At 39.0% G+C, this 24,542-nt stretch overlaps 1 protein-coding gene across 1 annotated transcript; it reads right to left on the bottom strand.

The window, feature by feature from the left end:
• Window positions 1-1,514: 1,514 nt before the first annotated feature.
• On the bottom strand, window positions 1,515-24,232 carry ATIC (5-aminoimidazole-4-carboxamide ribonucleotide formyltransferase/IMP cyclohydrolase). The gene is made up of 16 exons (XM_055573390.1): window positions 24,058-24,232; window positions 23,607-23,733; window positions 22,019-22,095; window positions 21,268-21,334; window positions 17,532-17,620; window positions 16,501-16,652; window positions 15,994-16,150; window positions 13,009-13,134; window positions 12,088-12,195; window positions 11,237-11,322; window positions 10,149-10,238; window positions 8,724-8,852; window positions 4,649-4,741; window positions 3,268-3,450; window positions 2,138-2,293; window positions 1,515-1,814 (listed from the first exon to the last, which is right to left on the bottom strand). The coding sequence occupies exons 1-16, from the start codon at window positions 24,074-24,076 to the stop codon at window positions 1,695-1,697; spliced, it is 1,779 nt and encodes a 592-aa protein (XP_055429365.1). The 5' UTR covers window positions 24,077-24,232; the 3' UTR covers window positions 1,515-1,694.
• Between the last annotated feature and the right edge of the window lie 310 nt (window positions 24,233-24,542).

The raw sequence follows: 24,542 nt of genomic DNA, 5'->3' as shown, positions 1-24,542 counted from the left end.
TCTATATATTTGTGTCTCCACCTGAACTGGATCGAGAGTTGATCTGCAAACTAGGTTCCTACTTCTCCATTCTTTGGCTATTGAATAAAGTTTGTGCTGTTTTAATCTCGGCATCAGTTCCTGCTACTCGCTGTATGAATCCCGTCAAAGAAAGAACATCTCTGACCCAGGCGAGGGGTCATGGCCTGGGTTAGGACGCTGGTGCAGGTCTAGCCAACCAGTTTGGTAGCTGTAAGAAGTGGGGTTTGGGAAAACAGAGTAGATGAAAGACTGAAGGAACTCAGAAACTTTCTGACTACCAGTTCAAAAACTGAGGCAAAATCCAATCTCCATACATTAATCTCATCTTCCATTACCTTTTATGCCCCATACACACAAAAGCATAATGAAAGCAATACATAGCTTATGAATAGTATTTATCACACCCAGGTGGTGTTCTAAGTGCTCTTAAACATTTTGCTCCATTTACTCCTTAGGGCAACCCTAAGAGTTGTGTACTGCAACATCCCTTTACAAGGAAAGTTAGGGGAAGTCTAGGTGAATCACCTAACATCACACAGCTTATTAGTAACAAAGCTGGAACTTGATTCTGATAAACTAGCCCTGGATTGTGTGCTAATAATCAAGAGCTACTCAGCCTCTCTGAGAGCAAATCTATCTCCATTTTGTAGATGAGAAAACAAAATTCCAAGAGGCTGGTGACTTAGTGGTAAAGAATCTGCCTGCCAATGTAGGAGACATGGGGTTGACCCCTGGCTTGGGAAGATCTCCTGGAGGAGGAAATGGCAACCCACTCCAGTATTCTTGCCTGGAAAACCCCATGGACAGAAGAGTCTGCTGGGTCACAGTCCTTGGGATCACAAAGATTCGGAGATGACTGAGCAACTAACACAAGGCATGTGCCCAAGATCACCAAACTGATGAGTATCAAAACAAGTAGTGATGATCATAAGCCCAAAGCAGTCATGAAATATTATAGATACATAGAAGTTTACTATTTTGTGTTCATCTCAAAACATCCGTAATAAAGATCTTTTAAAAATTCAGAAAACTACTTACAACTATATGCTAATTAACAATTTTGAAAACTTAAAACAGTCAAATTCCTAGAGGGGAAAAAAATACTTTGCTAGAAATTACTTAGAAATATAAAAGCTATTTAAGCTACACCAATTATTAGAAATTATTATATTTATTGGTGTAAATTTTTGGACTAATCCTCCTGCAGATAATTTTGAACACTGGCCAAAAATATTTAAAAGGTCTATTTGAAGCTCCTGTAAAGCAACCAAAAGCTGGTGGGAACCAGAGGGGCATCAATCTTCAAAGGGAGAGAACATGGTACATCAGTTCTCCACAAATTGATCTACAGATTCAATGCAATGCCAATTAAAATCTCAAGAGGTTTTTTTCTGTAAAAACAGACTAGCTGATTCTAAAATTTATATGAAAATGCCAAGGACCTGGACATAGCCAAGAAATCTCTCCAAAAGACTATTGCGAAGGACTCACACTACCCAATTTCACAATTTATTATTAAGTTACAATAATCAAGACAGTGCCTATAACTAAGACAGTATAGACTGAAGATTATTAAATTTATGCTTTAGTTTTAAACAAAGGTTATTTTCAAAATTCCATACATGATTTTTCACCTACACATAGGCAGGGTATAAAATAATGTATTGATGAAGTCAGTGATGGAAGAGCCGGAGATTCGTGTGAGCAAGGATTATTCCCAGCTCATCGCAAGCCTCGATCACAACTTTGTCAGCGGCAGAACCGGAAGGGGCAGCGATGTAGGCCACGCCACTCTGGAAGGGGAAGACAGAGACCAACTCTCAAAATACAACCTCATACCAAAACATGCCAGAATCAACCGCTACCACTGCCAGCCCCAGTAAAGACAGTAAGCTAACAACAATTCACATTGCAGACTGATTCATTGTCAAAGAGGCAAAATAATGGAATTTGGGCTATCCATAGAGCAAATAATTCTCTAGCTATTATCCTGATACATCATATCATCACAACTTACATATAACTCATAGAACTGAAAAAACCAGAAGCACTATTTCTAAAATAATTAGTACATAATAACCAAATCTATGCAAACACACACCAACTTCTTACTTACCCTTTTAGCTCTGTCTACATTGTCCCGGAAAGGAAAGAAGGCATCAGAGCTGATGGAAACTTCATTAAGTTTGTCAATCCATTCCTTTTTTTCTGTCTCGGTTAACAACTCAGGGACCTCCTCAAACAGTGCCTTCCACTTGATCAAATCTTCACCCTGTAAGTGGGGACAGGGCAGGAAAGACAAGTATTACACCATTTTCAGTACTATCTGATACAAATCAGAATGCTGGGACGTACTCTACAATCTACTTTTATTCTTATTCATATATGTAAGTCCTCTTCCAGGACTTAGAGCACAATTTGCTGTGTAATAATCAAGCAGAAAAATCAAGTATTAATGTCATTTTTTAAAAAGACTGTTTGAAACACCTCTTGGTTACCAGGCATGTTCTCCAACAACACTTGTTGATTGTATCGTGGATTCCCATCCCTGGCTGGACAACCTAGTGGAGCTGACTCACCCTCTCAGAAGACCAGAACTTAATTTTTATTTTGTAACCATTACCCATTAAGCACTTGTATTTCCAGAAACTGGGCTAAGTCCTACTTTTTTAGCAGGCTACCTAATACCTGCAATTTTAATGCTCCCTCATGCCTTCTTTAAGGTAGAAAACATTAAAGCACATGAAACATAACACAAGTACACTGAGTTGTTAGTGGAGTTTCTGGAGAATGTCAGGGGCATTTGCTACCTGCTATCAAGTAACCTGTATGCAATGTTGAATACACATCTATCACACAGCAAGCAGCATGCCTGGCACTGTGACAGACATCCAAGATGATGAACAACAGTCCCTGCCATCAAAACTTAGAACCAGCGGGGGGTACAAGTACACAAAACTAAAGCAGTGGCTATAATCTAAGAAGACAGATGATCTGTGGTGTCAGAAAGGGATAAAGAATGCCAAAGAAAGGTAAATGAGACAGAGGTTGTTTAGATTAGTAATTTTAGACAATCTAAAGCTTCAAGAAGAATATGATGGCCAAAAAGTTCATTCAAATTTTTCCATAAGATCTTACAGAAAAACCCAAACAACCTTTTTGGCCAACCTGATACCTTTTCTCTTTGGAGTGATGACGAGAGTTACACAGGAAAGGGTAAACCCCACTCCATAACAGCCCTTTTACCTCGCCGATAGTTCCAGTAACATACTGATCGATGGCATTGGAGATTTCCGCTCTCTTCACGCCAGTTTTAAACTTCATGGAAAGCACTTGCGGGTGATGTCTAAGCCACCAACAGTTTGCCTTATCACCTGCAAGGCGTGTGCAGTGTATACGAGACTGCTGTCCTGCTCCGATGCCAATAACCTGAAGAACATGGGCATTAAAATGAATACTTCTCCAACAACATGTTTCTCAATGGATTTTTTGTGCATAGTCCCCTCAAATCTATCAATTTTGTGGGGGAGGGGGGGAAATCAGGCCAAACGACATATAAATAGTTTTAAAAGGTAGGGTAACATGTTTTATAAATACTATTCATGTTTTACTCTTCAGTGACATTTGAGGCATGGCTATTAATATTACAGAAGTTTCTAGAACTTCTAGATATCAGCAGTAAAGCATGGTCTTACTGGAACTTATTAGAACAGCAGCCACAATCTTCCAGATTTTTGTTACTACAGGTTAGCAATCTTTCAACAGTTTTTAGTCACTAAGTCATGTCTAGCTCTTTTGCTACAGTAGGCAATCACTAAAATGCTAAATTTGAAAGGGTCTTCCAGGTTATTAATATTAATTAATTCCAATTAATGTCCACTCTCCCCTTCCACTTATGGGCTAAATAATTTAACAAATGTCTAGAGAGGAGCTCAAGACACTATGAGAAGAAACAGTGCTAAAGTTATTATGGCAAATCCAGGTCCACCCCAGAGCTAGTAGAGTTCTGGTGATGAGCCACCTTGGTTCTATACTCTGTGGGCTGGTGCACTGAGAAAGAAGGTCTCTAGCTTAACATCAGCTCAGAAGAGATGTTCAACATCTTGACTGTGGTAGTGGTCAAACAATCATATAATCTGTGCAAAGTGTTAAACTTTTTTTAAAAGGGTGCATTTTACTGTATATAAATTTATACCTCAATAAAGTTGATTTTAAAAGATGATGCTAACTCCCAGCTTGCAGATTCTTAGTAAAATGACTTACAGAAATATAAATAAAAATACCCTTCAAGCTGCAAAATAATGGGCTAGTACTTTCTCCTCCCTCTTCACTGGAAATACTACTGACAGCGAGGAGGGGAGCGAATAAACTAGCTCCGTAGGAGCTATTAACAGTCTGCTACTCCAAAATGTGCCAACTCATTCCAGGTGAGGAACAAGAGGACCATTCTAATACTTAATTCCAACAATACTTTGTAGTCATCACTGAGTAAATACTGACAAACCCAAAGAGAAAAACTTGGCAACATCTTCCTTTTCAAGCCAGTCTAGTTCCCAAGGCAGACGGATTTTTGAGTATCATTTTGTAAAACCAGTTTCCCCCAAGGTGAGCCCGACAGCTTGGTTACCTGCCCATTCTTGGCATAGCACACGGAGTTCGACTGGGTGTACTTGACAGCAATGGTGGCCACGATGAGGTCCCTGAGCGCAGATTCCGGCAACTAGAAAAAAGACAAAATAGTAAATTGGTGTTTCTTTTAAACTTCGTTTGACTTTTAGCATCCTATGCTTCATTTATTATAACAGGCCTACAATGCAGTTCTATCCTTCAGATGAGGGAATGAAATTAACTGTTCATTCAGTTCACCTGCTCTTCGTGTCTAACTCTTTGCGACCCCATGGACTGCAGCACACCAGGCCTCCCTGTCCATCATCAACTCCCAGAGTTTACTCAAACTCATGTCCATTGAGTTGGTGATGCCATCCTACCATCTCATCCTCTGTCGTACCCATCTTCTCCTGCCTTCAATCTTTCCCAGCATCAGGGTCTTTACAAATGAATCAGTTCTTCGCATCAGGTGGCCAAAGTACTGGAGTTTCAGCTTCAGCATCAGTCCTTCCAATGCATAGTCAGGACTGATCTCCTTTAGGATGGACTGGTTTGATCTCCTTGCAGTGCAAGGGACTCTCACGAGTCTTCTCCAACACCACAGTTCAAAAGCATCAATTCTTCGGCACTCAGCTTTCTTTATAGTCTTTATAACTGTTCATAGGAGACACTATCATGTTTTACTGAAAGGATCATATCTAACATATTTGTCATGGAACTCTGTGTGATGCCTAATGCATCACAGACTCAAACTGACACCATTTTTACAGCAATTTTGGCTTAAGCCTGTTTACATATCGCACTAGACATGAAAACTATATCCACTCCAACACTGACGAACAGTATTCTCTCTATCACAGTATCAACAAATAACTGGAGATGCTATTGTTCAGAAACTACACTGAGAATAATTTGTACAGACACTATAATCAACTGTGATGCACACACATCCAAGGCTCTTCAGGCAAAATCATATTAGGATCATTTTTTGGTTTGCCTAGAATATTCTATGTAGAAGGTATTAAAAAATGTATTATGAACTAAATACTGGTTCAAATAGAATGAAACAACTATGATAACTAAAAATGTCACTATCTTTACTATAAAGAGCAAATAAAATTGAAAAGAAGGATAATGATCTATGTTGGTATGCTAAGTGGACAGAATATACAAGCACAGCTAATTGATAAATTAAGCTAACTGAAAAACTGATACAACTTCATCAAAATTAATACTTCTGCTCTTTGAAAGGTACTGTATTGAGGATAAAAAGACAAGCTACATACTGTAAGAAAATATTTGCAAACTACATATCCAGCAAAGAAGCAGTATTCAAAACATGTAAAAACCTCTTAAAACTCAGTCACAAATCTAATTAGAAAATGGGCAAAAGACATGGAGAGACATTTCAAGAAAAAGGACATACACATAAAAATGAACACATGAAGAAGGGAGAAGAATATAAAGGAAGATAAATCCACCATTCTCATCCGTAGGTTTCCAAATTTCTATTAAAAATACATGTGAACAAGTAGAGAAGAACTTAGATAAATGATTAAAATCACAGACTTGTAAAAATATCCAAGACAGCACAGCCAGAAGCACAAAACCTCTCAGGTTCCACTAAATTATTAATCAGTCCAATACCTATAAACCTACAAGGAAAACTTACAAAAATTAAGATTCTCAATAAATAAGCATGGTTGTCAGCATGGGTACCATGGAATTTGGCTCAATGCCCTTTCAGTATTTTTAAAAATACGTTAACCAAGCAGGTTAAAAAAAAAAGTGGAAAAAAAAAAAAAAAAAAATCCAGAGCCCTATTTTACTGTGAGCTGCTTCAAGTAACACTGCTAACCCAGGACCTCAGGGTCTTTACCAAAGGAGTGGATTCCAAAAACCTGCAAGATATCTTTACTTATGATTCCTAAAATGTTCTTTTATTTTAGGGCACCATTAACTTTCAACAATACAAATGAAATACCCAGTAAATCAACAAAGATCATGCCTTAATCACTATATGTTTATTAATAGAACTAGCCCGATAAAGATTTTAAAGCCTATTTTCAGCATTCTACTTAAAGCCTCAGAACTCACACCGGAGAACAATATCTAACTCATTGTCCACTTCTGTTACAAAATGACTTGTTAAGAGACTAATCCTTTTCTAAGAACAAACAGAAATACTGAGTAACGAGCGCATAAAATATTGAATACTGAGAGGCAAGAGGCAAACATCCCGGTGATAAAGGAAGCAACAGTGTGACTCTGTTTTCCCCTCCAGGCCTTTTCCTAGTTGCAAGGCGGTAACTAAGAGGTAAATGAGCTGAGCCCTAGGCTCAGCTCTATGGAAGATAAATATCACTAACCAGATGCTCAAAGTATCTTTATGGCTTTTTCATATTACGGACAAAAAAACTGATCAACAGTCAACCTACAAAAGAAATGGAAAATTCTGAGTCAACCTAAGGATTATAAACCCAGGAGAAAGCCTCTCAGAGAGCCTGGAGAACAGTTCCAAACAGGTAAGGGTGTGGCAAGCATGTACTTGATGCTGATGAAGGGGCATATGCAACCAAGCACACATCTCAGCAGAACGTCACTGCTGTCCTCGAAGACCCACCTTAGTTAACGGTTTCCGTGCTCTTCTAAGTATGGGATGATCTTCTAAGATGCAAGAAACTGGGTTTCAGAAAATCTCCTGAAAATATCCAAACTATCTGAGGGCCAGTTCTGTCAAGTTTCTCTAGAGCACAAAGTTACCTCATCCTGAATTCCTTTCAGTGACTGCCATGGCTAAAGACTTGATTCTTACAGAAGTGGATGGTAGGTGAGCTAGTTAATTTTGTGATCTGCTCCCTCTCTGTCTTAATTTCAACCAAGGTTTGGGAGGCATTTCTTGACTAATCTGTTCCATGGTGCTAGGAATGCTCCCTTAGTTCAGGCAAGCATTTTGTTGATCGGCCACCTGATGTGTTATTACTGGTCCCTTTTAACAGTAACCAAAAGCCTCTGGGCCACATGTCTTGTCTGTTACAGTTCAAGAAATGGTTCCCTCTTTTTGCTTCTTCCCGTATCTATAGTTACACTGTCACAAGTCTAAGACTGAATGATGATTGGGCAGGTAGTTCTATCATTGAGGAGGCCTGGTTAGTACATAATACAGAGGCACAGTGCACACTCAAGGGGAGACAGGAGGCCAAAGGCCAGAGAGTAAGTTTTATGTTTAAATTTTTCCTGTCTTGCCTTAAAAGTATGAATTTTTAGTTCATCTGATTCTCATGACCAACATTCAGTCAAAAATGCCAGGCATACCAGCAGACAAGACCAGGTAACGATGAAGTTAGTTACACATCCGAAGTAATGGAAAAAAAAAAAGTACAGCCAACATCAGATCCAGAGAAAATATCATTTAAAACTGAAGGCCCAATCAGGAGATCTCAGAAAAACAAGTACCATCTCAACCATTTCCTTACTGTGTAGCCAAATCTCTTAACTGTCCTCCATGTCACAATTTGTGATCTTTACAATACAGATGACAGTGGTTATGCTCCACCCAGAGGCAGCTGTGCGTATGAAATGATATAAAACATGTAAATTAAAAAAAAAACAACACCCAATCCAGTATCATCCTAGGAACATGTCCTTCTAAAATATGACAACAGGACAAAAGCAAATTCATTACTACATGCAAACATGGACCACAGCACTGAATGTGGAAACAACCTGGATACCCATCACAGTACACAGACTGCATGTGGCCTTTCTGATGAAGACGTGCACCTGTGCTTATTGATACAGAAACGCAGTTGTAGCTTAATGCACGGAAAAAAGTCAAGTGATAAAAGACATGATCCCATTTATGTAGAACTGAAGATAACTAACCACATACACACAGGTGCACAAAAGTTTCTAACATGGTTGGTCTTTTGTTCACTTTTTAAGTTCTCAAACTTACTTGACAAATCCAAGAAGGACTAGCTCTTTGCGTATTGATCAGTTTTAAAATGTGGGCCTTCATAAATGCATAAGCATATAAATGTTAAAAAACTGATCTACTGAATTACTAGTATTCAGTTATTTTTCAGACTTACATCTTTATTCTTGGTAACAATGTTGCTAAACAGTGACCTGTTGACAACACTATTATTTCTCTTCTGGCTTAAACGAAGACCAAAGAGAGTTCGAATTTCATTTTCGTCTGGAATATAAGATTGGTCCATCTAAATAAAACACAAATTTAAAAAGTTAAGAGTAAAAAAATCCACATCTCTCAAAATCATTCACTTAATTTATGTTCAAGGTATATTATTACAAGTAAGGTTATATGCATGTTGTTTTTTTTCCCTGACTTAAGCAGGTACAAGATCATTTCAGGATGGATGTAATAGAATGGCCAGGCACCGATATTTTACTCCAAAACTTTATAGGCTTTATAACCTCACAGGATTTTGTAACTTACACCAATATAATAGAACCAATAATTCTAACAGAAAATTTCTGGTTTTAGTAACTGAAAGCATTGCCCACATAGTTTTGTTTTTTTTTTTTTAAACAAAAAAAAACAGTAGATAAAACAGATTGGCTACACAACAGGCAGTGGCACAAAAATTAACCACTAGTTTTCTTTTCTTTCTAACAATTTACTACAAATACTCAGCCAAGATTAAAAAGTTCAATGGAGAACAGCATTTGTAGTATGTGTCTTTGTCATTTGGAAAGGAGTATGTCATTCACGGCTCTCTTGACCTCTTCCAGATTTTGATCTGAAATAATGGGACATGGGAATAACCTATGTCATAATACTACTCTCTCCCCAGACATTTTTCTATACTTAAACAGTACAGAAAGCACTGATAACCTGTAACTCAGAAGCAAGCCCTCATATTAATTCTACTTAATTTGCATTTTCATGAATTCTAAAATGGTCCTTTTTTTTTTTTCTATTATAAAATTTCTAAAACTGAAATGTGCCCACCTATAACTGATGTCAAAAAAACTTGCCTCTGGTCAGGCAAAGGAAACAGGTTTTTCATGGTTGTAATTATGTGTCTAGGTGCAAACTTAGCCAAATTCCCAAACAAAATATTGAGGAAGCCCTGGTACTCTTCTGACACCCTGAAACATGACACTGTCTGGTGCTGAGTATCAATCGAGTATTTGCTGAATATGCACAGACTATGTATTTCAGGCAAGATGAGCAAGAAATTGAAAATATTACTTTAAAAAAAGGTAACAGAGTGGCAGAAGGAAAGGAAAGATTTCAAATAACCTTTAATACCTTTTTAATAGGAAACCATTTTAAATAAATTATTTTTTAAAAAATTAAAAGAAAGGGTGAGAAAGCTATCTTGATCTGAAACTCAAAAAATTAATAGGAAGAAAAAACCTGCAGGATTAAGGATAAAGAAATCATAGTAAAAAAGGATAAATTAGAACGGTTATGAGTATAAAGAAAAGATTAAATATGGGGAAAAATAAAAGAGCAAATTATTACTGTAAATATGAATTGCACTAACCTGAAGAACACAGTAATTACCATTTTTCTTTTTGGAAAGTATTTTCAAAGCTTCATTTTCATATCCCGGGGCAATAATACCATCAGATACCTATACATGTATCAACATGAGATATTAATTTCTATTTTAAAAAATCAGAGAATACCACCTAAACAATCTAGACATACTTATGTGTCACAAATAATGCAGCAGCAGTTTCTGGTTTCTACCTCCACTAGATAATACAAACACTACACTTGGAAAAGATAAGTCTGTGTCAGAAGACATCTTTTTACAGCTGATCTTATCTCATTAGTGTCATTTTGGTTGTCTGTTTCAATTTTAATGAAGAATATATGAATGATTTGCTGTGATACATGTATCTTAGGAAGACACATGACTTTTTTACTATTCTGTTCAGGGGCTGTTTTGCACTAATTAGACAGAGCATGTTCTTCCAGTTCTGGCTCTGCTAGAACCTGGCTAAATGATCCAAGGCAAGGCAGGCTCCTCAAAAGCAAGAGAAGGGGTTCAGAGGAAATCAGAGATTAACACAGTATAGCTAAAGACACAAAGGGTACAAAAGTCACAGCTCACACCCCAAGTCTCATGCTAGATACAACCTATAATGGGACATGCCAACTCCACTGTCGCTGGGGATGGTAGGGGTGATGGTAAGAAGCCCTGCGATGAAACTAAATATCGTCAAGCCGCTGGCCCTGTTAGCCTTAATGCTATCTGTTTCCTTCCAAGCTACCTGAGCTAACTTCATTCTTCTTCTGTCTCCCCAGTCCCCAACACCACCCTCCCACCCTTCTGGAATGCTTGTTTGATACTCAATTGATGGGGGTTACTTTTTCAGAATAGGTTATAATTTCCCCCACTAAACAGTCTCTTTCATTACAGACCTAATGAAGGTATACAGTCAGCTTCAGAAATAATAATTTTGGCATTAAAATAATGACTAGAAAATTTAAAAGAATTAAATATGTAAAACTTTACATTACAATAGCCAAATACAAATATTATACATTATGGTTTCAATAAACACTATGTAAAATTTGGCTCTACTGAGTTATATACGGATCAAGATACAGAATTCCACTAACCTCTCTGGAGATAATCTTGGCAGTAGGGACATCACAAACATCAGATAATGCAACAAAGTCACCAAAGGAAGACATCCTATCAGCCCCTGTAAATAAAAATTAAAACAAAGTATTTATCACAGATTATCCTTATACAGAAAAAAATAACATTCAAAAAACCCCAAAGTGACCACATAAAATCTAACTTGAGATTTAAACGATAGCTTAGTAAGTTGTTTAATTGAAATAATCAGTAAGAAATATTCTTTAATTTTACCTTCTAGAGCAACATTCAGCAAAGGGCCTGATAGTAAATATTTTTTAAGCTTTGTGATTCCTGTTTCAACTCTGAGGTTGGAACAGTCACGGACAATACCATATCACCCTACTCCACCTGAACCATATTGACAAAGACGGGTGGTGGGCTGGCCTAGCCTGTTGAGTAATAGCTGGTGAACCCTTGCTGTAGAAGGTAAACTATGATAAAGTATCGCAATAATCTCCCATTAATGTTATTATAATATTCATAGGCTATTAAACTCATCAATTAGACATTTGTGAATTATATAAAATGTTAACTTTAACCAAATTCAGCGTACTTAAATAACTATAATTTAAGCAAAACAAATACATTCAATAGGCTAATCTGAAATTGTGTTCCCCTTTATTACATTAAAATACTAAAATACACATTTTTATAAACAAATTTATTCCAAGGCTCTCAAATAGTTATTCTGAAGTACTAATAAAAAATGAATTAAAATAATTTGAAATCTTATAACAAAAAGGATATTTAAGATAAGATATTACCTTTCCTCTAAAAAAAAAAAAAAAGAATAAAAAACCAAACTACATGCTATTATTCGTCTGACCTCTTGCTCTTGCGTATGCAGTGGCTATGGGTGTGAGGGTTTTGTACAGATCATAGACCATGCAGACGTTGGCTTCGTCTTCACTGAGTGGAATTCCAACAGCAGCACCTGGTATAGAGACCCGTTAATAAATCAAAAAATCTCAGTTACCACTTGTCAATACCTACATTAGGACATTTTTCCAAACATCTGGTCTATGCAGGGTACTTTCTAGTGCTTATGCCAAATTAAACAAAAACCTACTTAGCCAGATAATTAAATGCCAAAATATAACTGCAGGGGAGTATCTCTCCTCTCTGGCCTCTGAAATACATCCACCGAGTCTGCCAGAACCAGGCATGTGTATGGAGCTACTTTATTTCATTACTGACTCTTTCTCTGTCCTGCCTGATATCACACACTATTTTCCTGCTGCTCCCATTGTTTGAACATCCAAGCAATATCTGAGAACTAATTATGTGGTGAATTGTCAGTGGGAGTTATAAATAAGTTGTAAAGTTGACTGAGACACAGAAGCAAAAAGGTCTCTCAGACAATGGCCATACAAAGTTAAAAGTGTGGTAACAAATTCTTGATATCTGCTCAGTTAAATTTTCAGCCATGTGGAAAAATTTTAGTCATACTGCATTAGGCAACATCACTTTTCTTTTCTAAAACATGCTTCCACTACAAATAAGACTATTTCCTGACCTTCCTATCTTATAACAATGTTACACATTATTTTTATGTAAATAGTACATGTGCATGTTATTGTTATCTGATTTTATCCTATTACTATGTTGATATCATTATTAAATCAAAAGTGGTTTCAGACTTCCCAGACTGTTCGTATTTGCTTTAGAGTCTTGTCAAATTTCTAAAAACTTTAAAAAGAAGTTCATTTTGAACAGTTCCAGAGAATCCCAGGGTGCAACGCTTTACCTGCTGGGCTAACATGTTTGAAAGACGCAGCGGCTGGAAGGCCTAAAGCTTCTTTGAGCTCCTTCACCAGCTGCCAGGCATTCAAAGCATCACACAAGTTTATAAATCCAGGGGCTCCATTCAGAACTACATATAAAAACACACATGAACAAGCAAGGTCAATAAGATGTGTACATTTCCTAGAAAACATTTTAAACATATAAAGACTGCAGAAAAATGCTTCAAAAGAAGTATAATGAAGAGGCGAACAGATATATATGAACATGTAAGAACTCAGTGAGATGAGTGAATACAGCACCAGAGTCTGAACCCACGTTACCAAACACACACACCCACACACACACACACACACACACACACACACACAGAAATGCATGAACATAAATACGAGCACACACCATGAGGACCACAGCCAGCCAACCCATAAATAAATCAGCAGAGAATTCCGGAACAGGAAAAAGTACAACTAGACTAGCAATCATCAGGGATCCACTTCAGTACAGAACTAAGATAAAATAATTGTGGCAACTTTAGCGTACAATTTAGAGTATTTAAAATATAGTATTGGAGAAGGAAATGGCACCCCATTCCAGTATTCTTGCATGGAGAATCCCATGGACAGAGGAGCCTGGGGGGGCTACAGTCCATGGGGTTGCAGAGTTGGACACGACTGAGCAACTGAGCATATTATTTTAAAGTTGTAAGTCGTGTCAGTTTAAGAAATAATGTTATAAACTAAAGCAGGAGTTTAGTGGGTGGGAGAGATGGAGGGAAAAAACTCATTTGATGGACAGGGGAGGAGGTCCTCTTCTTTTAATTGTACTCAGCAGGCTTGGCTTCAAGTTGAAATGCAGTTAAAAAGGAGCTTACAAGTTTTTTGCTGCCTATTTTCTTAACAGTGGCAGGATTTTTAAAAGCCAAAATATTATGAGTAAATATTTACGAGAAGTTTAGCATACACACACAAAGTAATGGGCCACCAATTAAAAACAACTTAACCATTTCATTTCCTCTGTGTTATCTTCAATAGCAGATACTCTCACAAGCAAACCTTGCCAAATATCTACTGAGTGCCTACTACAATGTTAGGCACTGTTCTAGGAGCTTGGGATGTTATCAGTGAATAAAACAGTCCCTCCCAAATTACTATCATCATGAAGCTTATGAGGGGAGCCAGAAAGGAAACTAAATGTGTAATAAAATTATACAACAGAAAATTAGTTATTTACCTAAATGAACTGATGGCTTGGGTCTATACAAAAGCATGTACAAAAAGCTTTATAACAGTTTTATTCATAAACTGCCAAACAGCATCCTTCTATTTTTGATGTCTTTCAATAGGTGAATGAATAAACTGGTACATTCACACACAATGAAATATTATTCCATAATAAGAGGAAATGAGCTATCAAAAGACATGGAGGAACCTTAAATACAGACTGTTAAGTGCAAGAAGTCAGTCTGAAAAGACTACATACTGTTTGTTTCCAACTATACGATATCTGGAAACAGCAAAAGTATACAGTGAAAAGATCAGTGGTTGCCTGTGGTTAGTTAGAAGGCTGAAGGGGAGGAGTTTTTAGGGTGGTGAAACTATTATGCAAGATAGTATCAGGTTTCCCTAGTGGCTCAGTGGTAGAGAACACGCCTGTCAATGCAGAAGACATTTAGGGCTCAATTCCTGGGTCGGGAAGATCCCCTGGAGAAGGAAGGAAATGGTAACCCACTCCAGTATTTTTGTCCTGGGAAATCCCATGGACAGAGGAGCTTGTCAGGCTACAGTCCATGGATCCCAAAAGAGTTAGACACAATTTAGCAACTGAACAACACGATAATTTTCATAAGATGAGTAAATTATGTTTGCCCAAACCCACAGAATGTACAATACATTTTGAATATAAACTATGGATCTTATAAGGTTAGATATGTGGTATGGGCAAAATATAAAATTAAAAAAAAAAACCCCTGCTCTTTTTAATAAAATTACCTGGAAATAAAGTTCCCTTAAACAAACAAAAAAAGACTATTTTCACGGAGCTCATGGGAGAGGCACCAAAGAAGCAAAACAGGCAACAGTAAACAATAGAAGTTGTCCCCCGCAACACTTTACCTTCAAAGTCTTTACACCTACAACTCTCTCCTCTGCCCGCTGGACCCACCCTTCCCTTGTACCAGGCAGCAAGATGTGCTTGCTCACTAAACAACCCACCTTAGCAACAAATCAGGGCTTCCCTGATGGCTCAGATGGTAAAGAATCTGCCTGCAATGCGGGAGACCTGGGTTTGATCCCTGGGTTAGGAAGATCCCCTGGAGGAGGGCATGGCAACCCACTCCAGTATTCTTGCCTGGGGATTCCCCATGGACAGAGGAGTCTGGTGGGCTACAGTGCATGGGGGTGCAAAGAGTTGGACATGACTGAGCGATGAAGCACAACAAAACAAAACCAAAAAACTGTAAAACTCTCCTATTACTCTGCAGATCCTTAAGCCCTGACTAATTTCAAAGAATTATCTTTACCATTCCTAGTTCCTAACCTCTCATTACTATTTTGACCCATTTCAACCGGGCTGCCAGACCAATCCATCATTCCAAGAAAATCGCTTTTCTGTAACATTTTCAAATCAAATAGCCACTGCTCTCAGCAGCCCTGTTTCCTCTGATGGTTCCTCTACTGCCACTTCAAGGTTTGGTCCTAACCATCTTACTATGAAATCCAGACCGTCTCATCCTGTCCCAACATCTTCAAAACCAATATCCACACAAAGATACTGCAACCTGTATCTTCAACTTGACTTCTCTTCAAAACCCTGGATTATCACAGTATTTTTTGTTTACAAGTCCCATTGGCAACTCAAATTTCAGGCAACTATAAGAGGTACCATGCAATTCATTTTCTAAAAAGTGAGTCACGTCTGACACAATAGAAAGAAAGACGCATACACACCCAGACACGGCAAACCATGCCACATAATACTCAGCCTTTACCTGTGATAGGGAGCTTGGGCTTCAGGGTATACAGCTGGGCAGGAGTCTGATGAGGGTTCATTCCATACCTCAGGGGCATCTGAGATACTCCTTTACTGTACTCTTTCCTGAAGTAATCTGAAATTGCTTCATCATACTGTGCTGTATGAGTAAAAGCCTAAAAAAAGACTTAAGGTTTGTGAAATACCCACAGTATTTCCCAAAGTGAGGTTAAAACCAAAAGTGAGGTTAAAAATGGTTTTCAAGTGCTATATATCCAACTACACCCACAAGCCCACACACACATCCATGCAGGAAAGACACCAACTAATTCTAAACAGCACAAAGAATTACTCCCTGCCACTTCTCTTTCAATTTTTAGACAGAAGACCTCTCTGAATGTTGGTCTCTCCATTTCTAATAAAAGGATAACGGCTCCAACCAGAGCCCTGGCAGATGATGTGATGTGGTGAGAACGGAGTACTGCTGGTTTTGCAAACACCACACGAGATAAAAGCGTGTTCCCACCTTCAAGGCTAACTGGCGTCTTGTCTCCAAGGATGTGTCTTTGCTGTCAGAGTCCTGCATCTCTGAGGCTACGGCTGAATAGTCCTCCGGCTCACATACTACTGTCACTCGAGCATGGTTTTTGGCTGCTGCTCTCAGCAGAGTCACTCCTCCTTTGAAAAACAAAAGATGATTTGCATTTTCATCAGTTTAACCTCTTTCAAATCAAGTGACTGTACATGCTGTGCGTTCATGAAAACATGCTCAGTCATTTCTGATTCTTTGTGACCCCAAGGACTTTAGCCTGCTCGGCTCCTCTGCTTGTGGGATTTTCCAGGCAAGAATACTGGAGTGGGTTGTCATTTCCATCTCTAAGGGATCTGTCCAACGCAAGGACTGAACCCGCATCTCCTGCTTGGCAGGCGGATTCTTTACCACTGAGCCACCTGGGAAGCCCCAAAATAAAGAAAAATAATATGTGTGTGCTCAGTCATATTCGAAAAATAAGCTCTCTACACCAAGAGCTCTGAAAATATCAATGAATTAATCACAAGAGACACAGGAGACGCTGGTTTGATCCCTGGGTGGGTAAGATCCCCTGGAGGAGGAAATGGCAACCCACTCTAGTATTCTTGCTTAAGAAATCCCAGGGATATAGTCCTTGGGGTCGCAAAGAGTTGGACGTGACTGGGCATGCACGCACACCCACACATTGTTTTGGGCTTCGCAGGTGGCGCAGTGGTAAAGAATCTGCCTGCTGTTGTAGGAGATACGGTTCCATCCCTGGGTCGGGAAGATCCCTTGGAGGAGGAAATGGCAAACCCACTCCAGTATTCTTGCTTGGAGAATCCCATGGACAGAAGAGTCTGGTGGGCTACAGTCCACGGGGTCACAAAAGAGATGGACACGACTTAGTGCCTAAACAACAACAATCCCAGAGAATATATTCTACTCCTTCAAGAGTGAACACTGGGACTTCCCTCGTGGCTCAGACGGTAGAGTCATTTCATTTACAGTGCAAACAGTCTGCAAAAATGGTTTTTCAAACTTACCAATATCAATATGTTCAACAGCCTCTTCAACAGTTACACCTGGAGAAGCCACTGTCTTCCCAAAGGGATACAGATTACAAACAACAACTCTGAAACAAAGAGGAATTCAGCGATCATGAAAAAGTGGAAACTTCCACCATTTACACATCAGTAACTGCTAACATTAAAACATTAAAAAGAAATGCAAAAAAAGCCAAATGGCTGTCTGAGGAGGCCTTACAAATAGCTGTGAAAAGAAGAGAAGCGAAAAGCAAAGGAGAAAAAGAAAGATATAAGCATCTGAATGCAGAGTTCCAAAGAATAGCAAGGAGAGATAAAAAAGCCTTCCTCAGCGATCAATGCAAAGAAAGAGAGGAAAACTACAGAATGGGAAAGACTAGAGATCTCTTCAAGAAAATTAGAGATACCAAGGGAACATTTCATGCAAAGATGGGCTCGATAAAGGACAGAAATGGTATGGACCTAACAGAAGCAGAAGATATTAAGAAGAGATGGCAAGAATACACAGAACTGTACAAAAAAGATCTTCATGACCCAGATAATCACGATGGTGTGATCACTCACCTAGAGCCGGACATACTGGAATGTGAAGTCAAGTGGGCCTTAGAAAGCATCACTACGAACAAAGCTAGTGGAGGTGATAGAATTCCAGTTGAGCTATTATTTCAAATCCTGAAAGATGATGCTGTGAAAGTGCTGCATTCAATACCCCAGCCAATTTGGAAAACTCAGCAGTGGCCACAGGACTGGAAAAGGTCAGTTTTTATTTCAATTCCAAAGAAAGGCAATGCCAAAGAATGCTCAAACTACCACACAATTGCACTCATCTCACAAGGTAGTAAAGTAATGCTCAAAATTCTCCAAGCCAGGCTTCAGCAATATGTGAACCGTGAACATCCTGATGTTCAAGCTGGTTTTAGAAAAGGCAGAGGAACCAGAGATCAAATTGCCAACATCCACTGGATCATGGAAAAAGGAAGAGAGTTCCAGAAAAACATCTATTTCTGCTTTATTGACTATGCCAAAGCCTTGACTGTGTGGACCACAATAAACTGTGAAAAATTCTGAAAGAGATGGGAATTCCAGAACACCTGACCGGCCTCTTGAGAAACCTATATGCAGATCAGGAAGCAACAGTTAGAACTGGACATGGAGCAACAGACTGGTTCCAAATAGGAAAAGGAGTGCATCAAGACTGTATATTGTCACCCTGCTTATTTAACTTATATGCAGAGTACATCATGAGAAACGCTGGACTGGAAGAAACACAAGCTGGAATCAAGATTGCTGGGAGAAATATCAATAACCTCAGATATGCAGATGACACCACCCTTATGGCAGAAAGTGAAGAGGAACTCAAAAGCCTCTTGATGAAAGAGGAGAGTGAAAAAGTTGGCTTAAACTCAACATTCAGAAAAATGAAGATCATGGCATCTGGTCCCACCATTTCATGGGAAATAGATGGGGAAACAGTGGAAACAGTTTTTATTATATTTTATTTTATTTATTATATAAAATCAGACTTTTTTTGGGGGGGCTCCAAAATCATTGCAGATGGTGACTGCAGCCATGAAATTAAAAGACGCTTACTCCTTGGAAGGAAAGTTATGACCAACCTAGATAGCATATTCAAAAGCAGAGACATTACTTTCCCAACAAAGGTCCGTCTAGTCAAGGCTATGGTTTTTCCAGTGGTCCTGTATGGATGTGAGAATTGGACTGTGAAGAAAGCTGAACGCCGAAGAATTGACGGTTTTGAAGTGTGGTGTTGGAGAAGACTCTTGAGAGTCCCTTGGACTGCAAGGAGATCCAATCAGTCCATCCTAAAGGAGATCAGTCCTGGGTGTTCATTGGAAGGACTGATGCTGAAGCTGAAACTCCAATACTTTGGCTACCTGATGCGAAGAGTTGACTCATTGGAAAAGACTCTGATGCTGGGAGGGATTGGGGGCAGGAGGAGAAGGGGACAACAGAGGATGAGATGGCTGGACGGCATCGCCAACTCGATGGACATGAGTTTGGGTGAACTCCAGGAGTTGGTGATGGACAGGGAGGCCTGGCGTGCTGTGATTCATGGGGTTGCAAAGAGCAGGACATGACTGAGCGACTGAACTAAACTGCTAACATGACCAAAACCCCTAATGATTTAAAATATGAACTCTGAGTTTGACATTTTAAAGTTCTAATAAGTTACAGTGAAACATCAGGACCTCTCATGGTTGCAAGAGCACAGGGAAATAGAAGGGGCCAGAGTCAGCAAATGCTTTCAATACACATTATTCCCACCAAATCATAATGAAATGTTGCTGCCTGGGTAACCTTAGCTAGCCACTGTACTATCAAGCCCTAAAAATTAAAAAAAAAAAAAAAAATATATATACACATATAGGCATAAATCTTCATTATATTTTAAAATGGATTCTTAGAAATAACATCTAAAGCACAAGCATAAGTTGGATATTACCATAATTTAAAGCTTTTATGATGGTCAAATGATATCATTAAGATTATGAAAACAATCTACAGAATGGGATAAAATGGATTCTTACAACTCAATAATAAAAAGATAAATAACTCAATATAGCAAAAACACAACATTGTAAAGCAATTATATTTCAATTTTTAAAAAATGGGCAAAGCATCTGAACAGACATTTCTCTAAAGGTATGCACATGAAAAGATTAGGAAATGCAAATCATAATTACAAGAAACCCGTATTATATCCACTAAAAATGTTAAAAAAAAAACAACGATAACAAATGTTGGTGATGATGCAGAGAAAGAAGAACCTTTGTATACTGCCAGTGGGAATGTAAACTGATGAGGCCTGGAAAATAAGTCTGGCAGCTCCTGCAAAGGTTAGAGTTACCAGATAACCATGAAATTAACATTCCCAGGTATATGCCCAAAAGAAATAAAAATATATGTCCACACAAAAACTTGTACACGAATATCCAGTTTCTTTAGTCAGTATATCCAAAAGTGGAAACAATCGAAATATCCATCAACTGATGAATAAATGAGAGTGTATCTATATAAGTGATTACTTTTCAGCAATAAAAAATGCATCAATGATATATGCTGTAACACGGATGAACTCTGAAAACATGCTAAGAAGCTAGTCACAAAGGACCATATATTATACAATTCCACTGACAGGCAGTGCTCATATAAATCCACAGAGATGGAAAACAGACTGGTGGTAGTCTAGGTTGTTGGGGAATATGGAGATTGAAAGTTAATGGACAGAGTTTGGGGCAGGAGGGAGAGTGCCAGAGGGAAGAGCAGTGATGAATATATTCTAATATTAACTGTGGTGGTAACTGTGCAACTCTAAATATACTAAAAACTACTGAATTATCTACTTTAAATTGAGGAATTATATGGTATGTGAATTATATCTGAATAAAGCTATTATACATATGCAACAAAAAGAAACTATGAATATCATTATGCAAATAGCTAAGTTACTTATATATACCACAATTTAGATCATAGATTTTAAAAAAGCAAAGGCTGTTTAAGCATAATTAGGTGTTTCAGTAATATAAATTTGGCAAAATCAAAATGCTTACCCACATACAATGTCACAAACAAGGTCCTCAATAAATGTTTACAGTAAGTAATCAGGAAGCGAAGCCTAACGTTAACCTTGATATTTAAAAAGAGACACCAGATTTGGCTTCTTTGTCCTTGATCCTTAATGTAGTAAAAGTTCAACTTTGAAAATTTTTACCTTATAAGATTGAAATCAAGTTTGGCCATGTCAGCACTATCTTCTGGGATATCACGAGCCAAGATTCCTAATTCAACAAAGTTAAAGTATTAGGTTCAAAGAACAAGTCAGAATAAGGCACTTCTTTCCAACATGACTTCATCAATCATGTTAAAGCCCCTAGCACTGCCTAATTAAGAATACCAGACAGTATAAAATTAGGATTAGTGAGTATACTTCAAAACTATTTGCATCAGTTCCCTATTCCCTTTTCCTCGAGCAACAAAATGTAAAAGGAATTTCACCTGCTGTCAGTTCCATCAGTGCATATACTCTCATAAATAGTAAAGCATTTTAAAAGATTCCTTTGAAAGTCAGTTACCCTGTGACGCTTTATTCCAAGCTTGAATCACAGCAAGAGTTTTTTTCACACTCTAAAACCTAAATATTTTCATTAACTCCAGCAGGAAATAACAAACTCTAAATTATTTATCAGGCCAGGACTAACAGCTACCAGAGGAATCCATCAGGTAACAAAGCAAGCTAGATTGTATTTTAAACATTCTTATGTATTATGAACTTTAGCAGCAGATGTGACAAAACTAACGTAACCTCACAGATTTTTTTTTTGAGCTATGATCTGCCTTTTTCCTTATTCCTGCTTATTCTATTAACCATAAGATACAGAAAAACCCCAACAAACTTTGTGGCCAACCCACTGCAAAGTTTATTGAAAACCACTATTTAAAATTGAAGATATCCAACCACTTACCAGCATGGACTGCAGGATGCAAGGTTTTTACACGCCCCCCTAGCATTTCAGGAAATCCAGTTAGCTCAGAGACATCTCTGAAAACAGATAGAATATTGCTACTGTTTCTGTGAGTTTCATTTTACATTTTATAGCATTTCAAAGCATCTTCCAACATTTTTTCAGAGCCTGGATTTTCAGAATTCAGAAAATGAATCATAAGCCATACTAATGAAATATTAAGAAATAAACTCACAAGTAATTTGACAATATACAACAAAATTATTAGTATCTTTATCTCAGTAACAGATTAAAAGGGATAGCAAGGATTTAGCCTTTTGGATTGACCTACCTAAAAATTAAAAACCTTTACATTGAAAAAAGAAAAAAAATAAGGTAAAAATGTAAGCTGGAAAAGATATTCACAAAGTATGACCCAGGGTCAAATAAAAGACAGCATTTAAGTATCAATCCATATCCCCAAATTGACCTGAACACTTTCTCTGGCTGAATTTACAAGCAAATTTTTATTTATTTTTCTTAAAAATTTATTCATATATTTTTGGCTGCTTTTGCTAGGTTTTCCTCACTTCCCACAGCTTTCTCTAGTTGCAGCAAGTGGAGGCTATTCTCCACTTGTGGTAGGCTTCTCATTGCCATGGCTTATGTTGCAGAGCCACAGGCTCTTGGACACCCACACGGGCTTCAATAGTCGTGGCACAGGGGCTCAGCTGCTACATGGCATGTGGAATCTTCCTGGAGCAGGGATTGAACCTGTGTCCCCTGCACTGGCAGGTGGATTCTTCACCACTGTACCACCAGTGAAGCCCGCCAAGTTTTTGAAAACCCACAACATGTGGGGAAAAAGGCAAAAAGCAAAACTATCTGTCTTCTATATGAGCTATGAAATAAAGACCACGCTTATAAAAACCCTGTAGGAAAAGACATCAATATGTTGTACACGGTTACCAGATACTAGGGGAAGAGAGGATGAATCTTAAGAGTTGAATTTTGATGATGTGAACAGTTTCACTAAAGAGCCAGTCAAAACAGATCATGTGGGCAAATAAGACCCTGAGCCACAACTTTCAGTGAAGCCTGTGAGCCCTAGAGCCCAGGGCTTCTCTTGTGAGTCCAAGAAAAGACAGGGCGATGAGAAGCCCCTGCAGTATAACTAGAGATGAGCCCCCCACTCACTGCAACTAGAGAAAGCTTGCTGGCAGCAACAAAGAGCCAGCACGGCCAAAAATATATCATTTCTTAAAAAAAAAAGAAGATCATAGGTATCCTGAAAATCACAACTCCTTTCCTGCACAACAAACAATCCACCTAATACGCACTGTTCTATAACATTACTGTGTTATAAGATTCGGCTGAGGGGCGAGGGGCTCTGAAATGAGAGCTCTGGAGGTCCCGACTCCTTCCTCCGTAAACCTGAAAATAAGTTTAAGCTTCCTGCAAAAGGTGGTTTAACGTACCAATTTCACAGCACTGTTGGGAGGAGTAAATAACATTATTTCATGCAGTGAATGGAATACAGTACTTTCTGGTCAACGTCACCAAACTATGTTTGGATTGGACTTAACTTAAAAAGCAAGTTGTTCCTTACCTGACTGCCAAACCAGCATCTCTGAGGGCTTTTGCAGTCCCTCCAGAGGCGATCAGATTCAAACCAACAGAAGATAAGTTCCTGGCAAACTCCACAAGGCCAGTTTTGTCAGAGACACTAAATAAAGCTGAAACAAAAGACATTTCGCATCACTCTCGGTACAAGACATTCTGTGCTTCAAAGCCCAGGGGGTCAAGGGGAGGGGGAGCAGTTTGGAGAGGGCATTCGCGAATCTTATGGTCCCCACTACTCAGACTTTGACCCGGGGTCGGGTCCGCCGCCAGCGAGCCGTACTCGAGCGGGCGGGCCCGGGCCTTGCTGACCGCAGCGCCGCCTCCCCACCCAGTCAAGGCCCCACAGCTCCCATCTGGCCGCCGCCATTGCCAGGGTGAGGGAGCCGCGGGGCACGGAGGCCGATGGCGCGGCTCCACCAGGGCGCCGAGGAGCTCACCGAGCTGGCCGGGTGCCATGGCTGCAGGAGGCAGGGGTCCGCAGACAAGTTGGGGACAAAAGCAGCAACACCACGTGCAGAAGGAGACGGCGCGACCAGAATTTTTACCGGAAGGAAGCGGGGTGGGCGCAGAGAGCACTTGATCCGTCACGTGATCCAACCCGCCTGCGATCAGTTTTCAGAATTGGAGCCTCAGGGCTGTAAGGGAAAAAGGTATTGGCTGCAGCTGGCTTTCTAAACCCTTAACTTTAAGGGATCGCTGCCAGCAGTCTCATACTCTTGAGAGTTTTTTTTTTATCCCTGCCCTCAAAATGTGGCCGCCCCAGGCCTCTGGAGCTAACTCTTGTTGCCCAGGGCAACCTGTCCTGGAGGCTGAAGTGTAGTTAAAAGTGTTGAAAGCTCTGACAGAAAAGTCAGTTCAGTTCAGTTTAGTCGCTCAGTCGTGACCCACTCTTTGCGACCCGGTGGACTGCAGCACTCCAGCC

The sequence above is a fragment of the Bubalus kerabau genome, chromosome 3 (genome assembly GCF_029407905.1).
Source record: "Bubalus kerabau isolate K-KA32 ecotype Philippines breed swamp buffalo chromosome 3, PCC_UOA_SB_1v2, whole genome shotgun sequence".
NCBI classification, from domain to species: domain Eukaryota; kingdom Metazoa; phylum Chordata; class Mammalia; order Artiodactyla; family Bovidae; genus Bubalus; species Bubalus kerabau.
The sequence above is the reverse complement of the archived record's forward strand: the minus strand, read 5'-3'. Positions and strand labels throughout refer to the sequence as shown.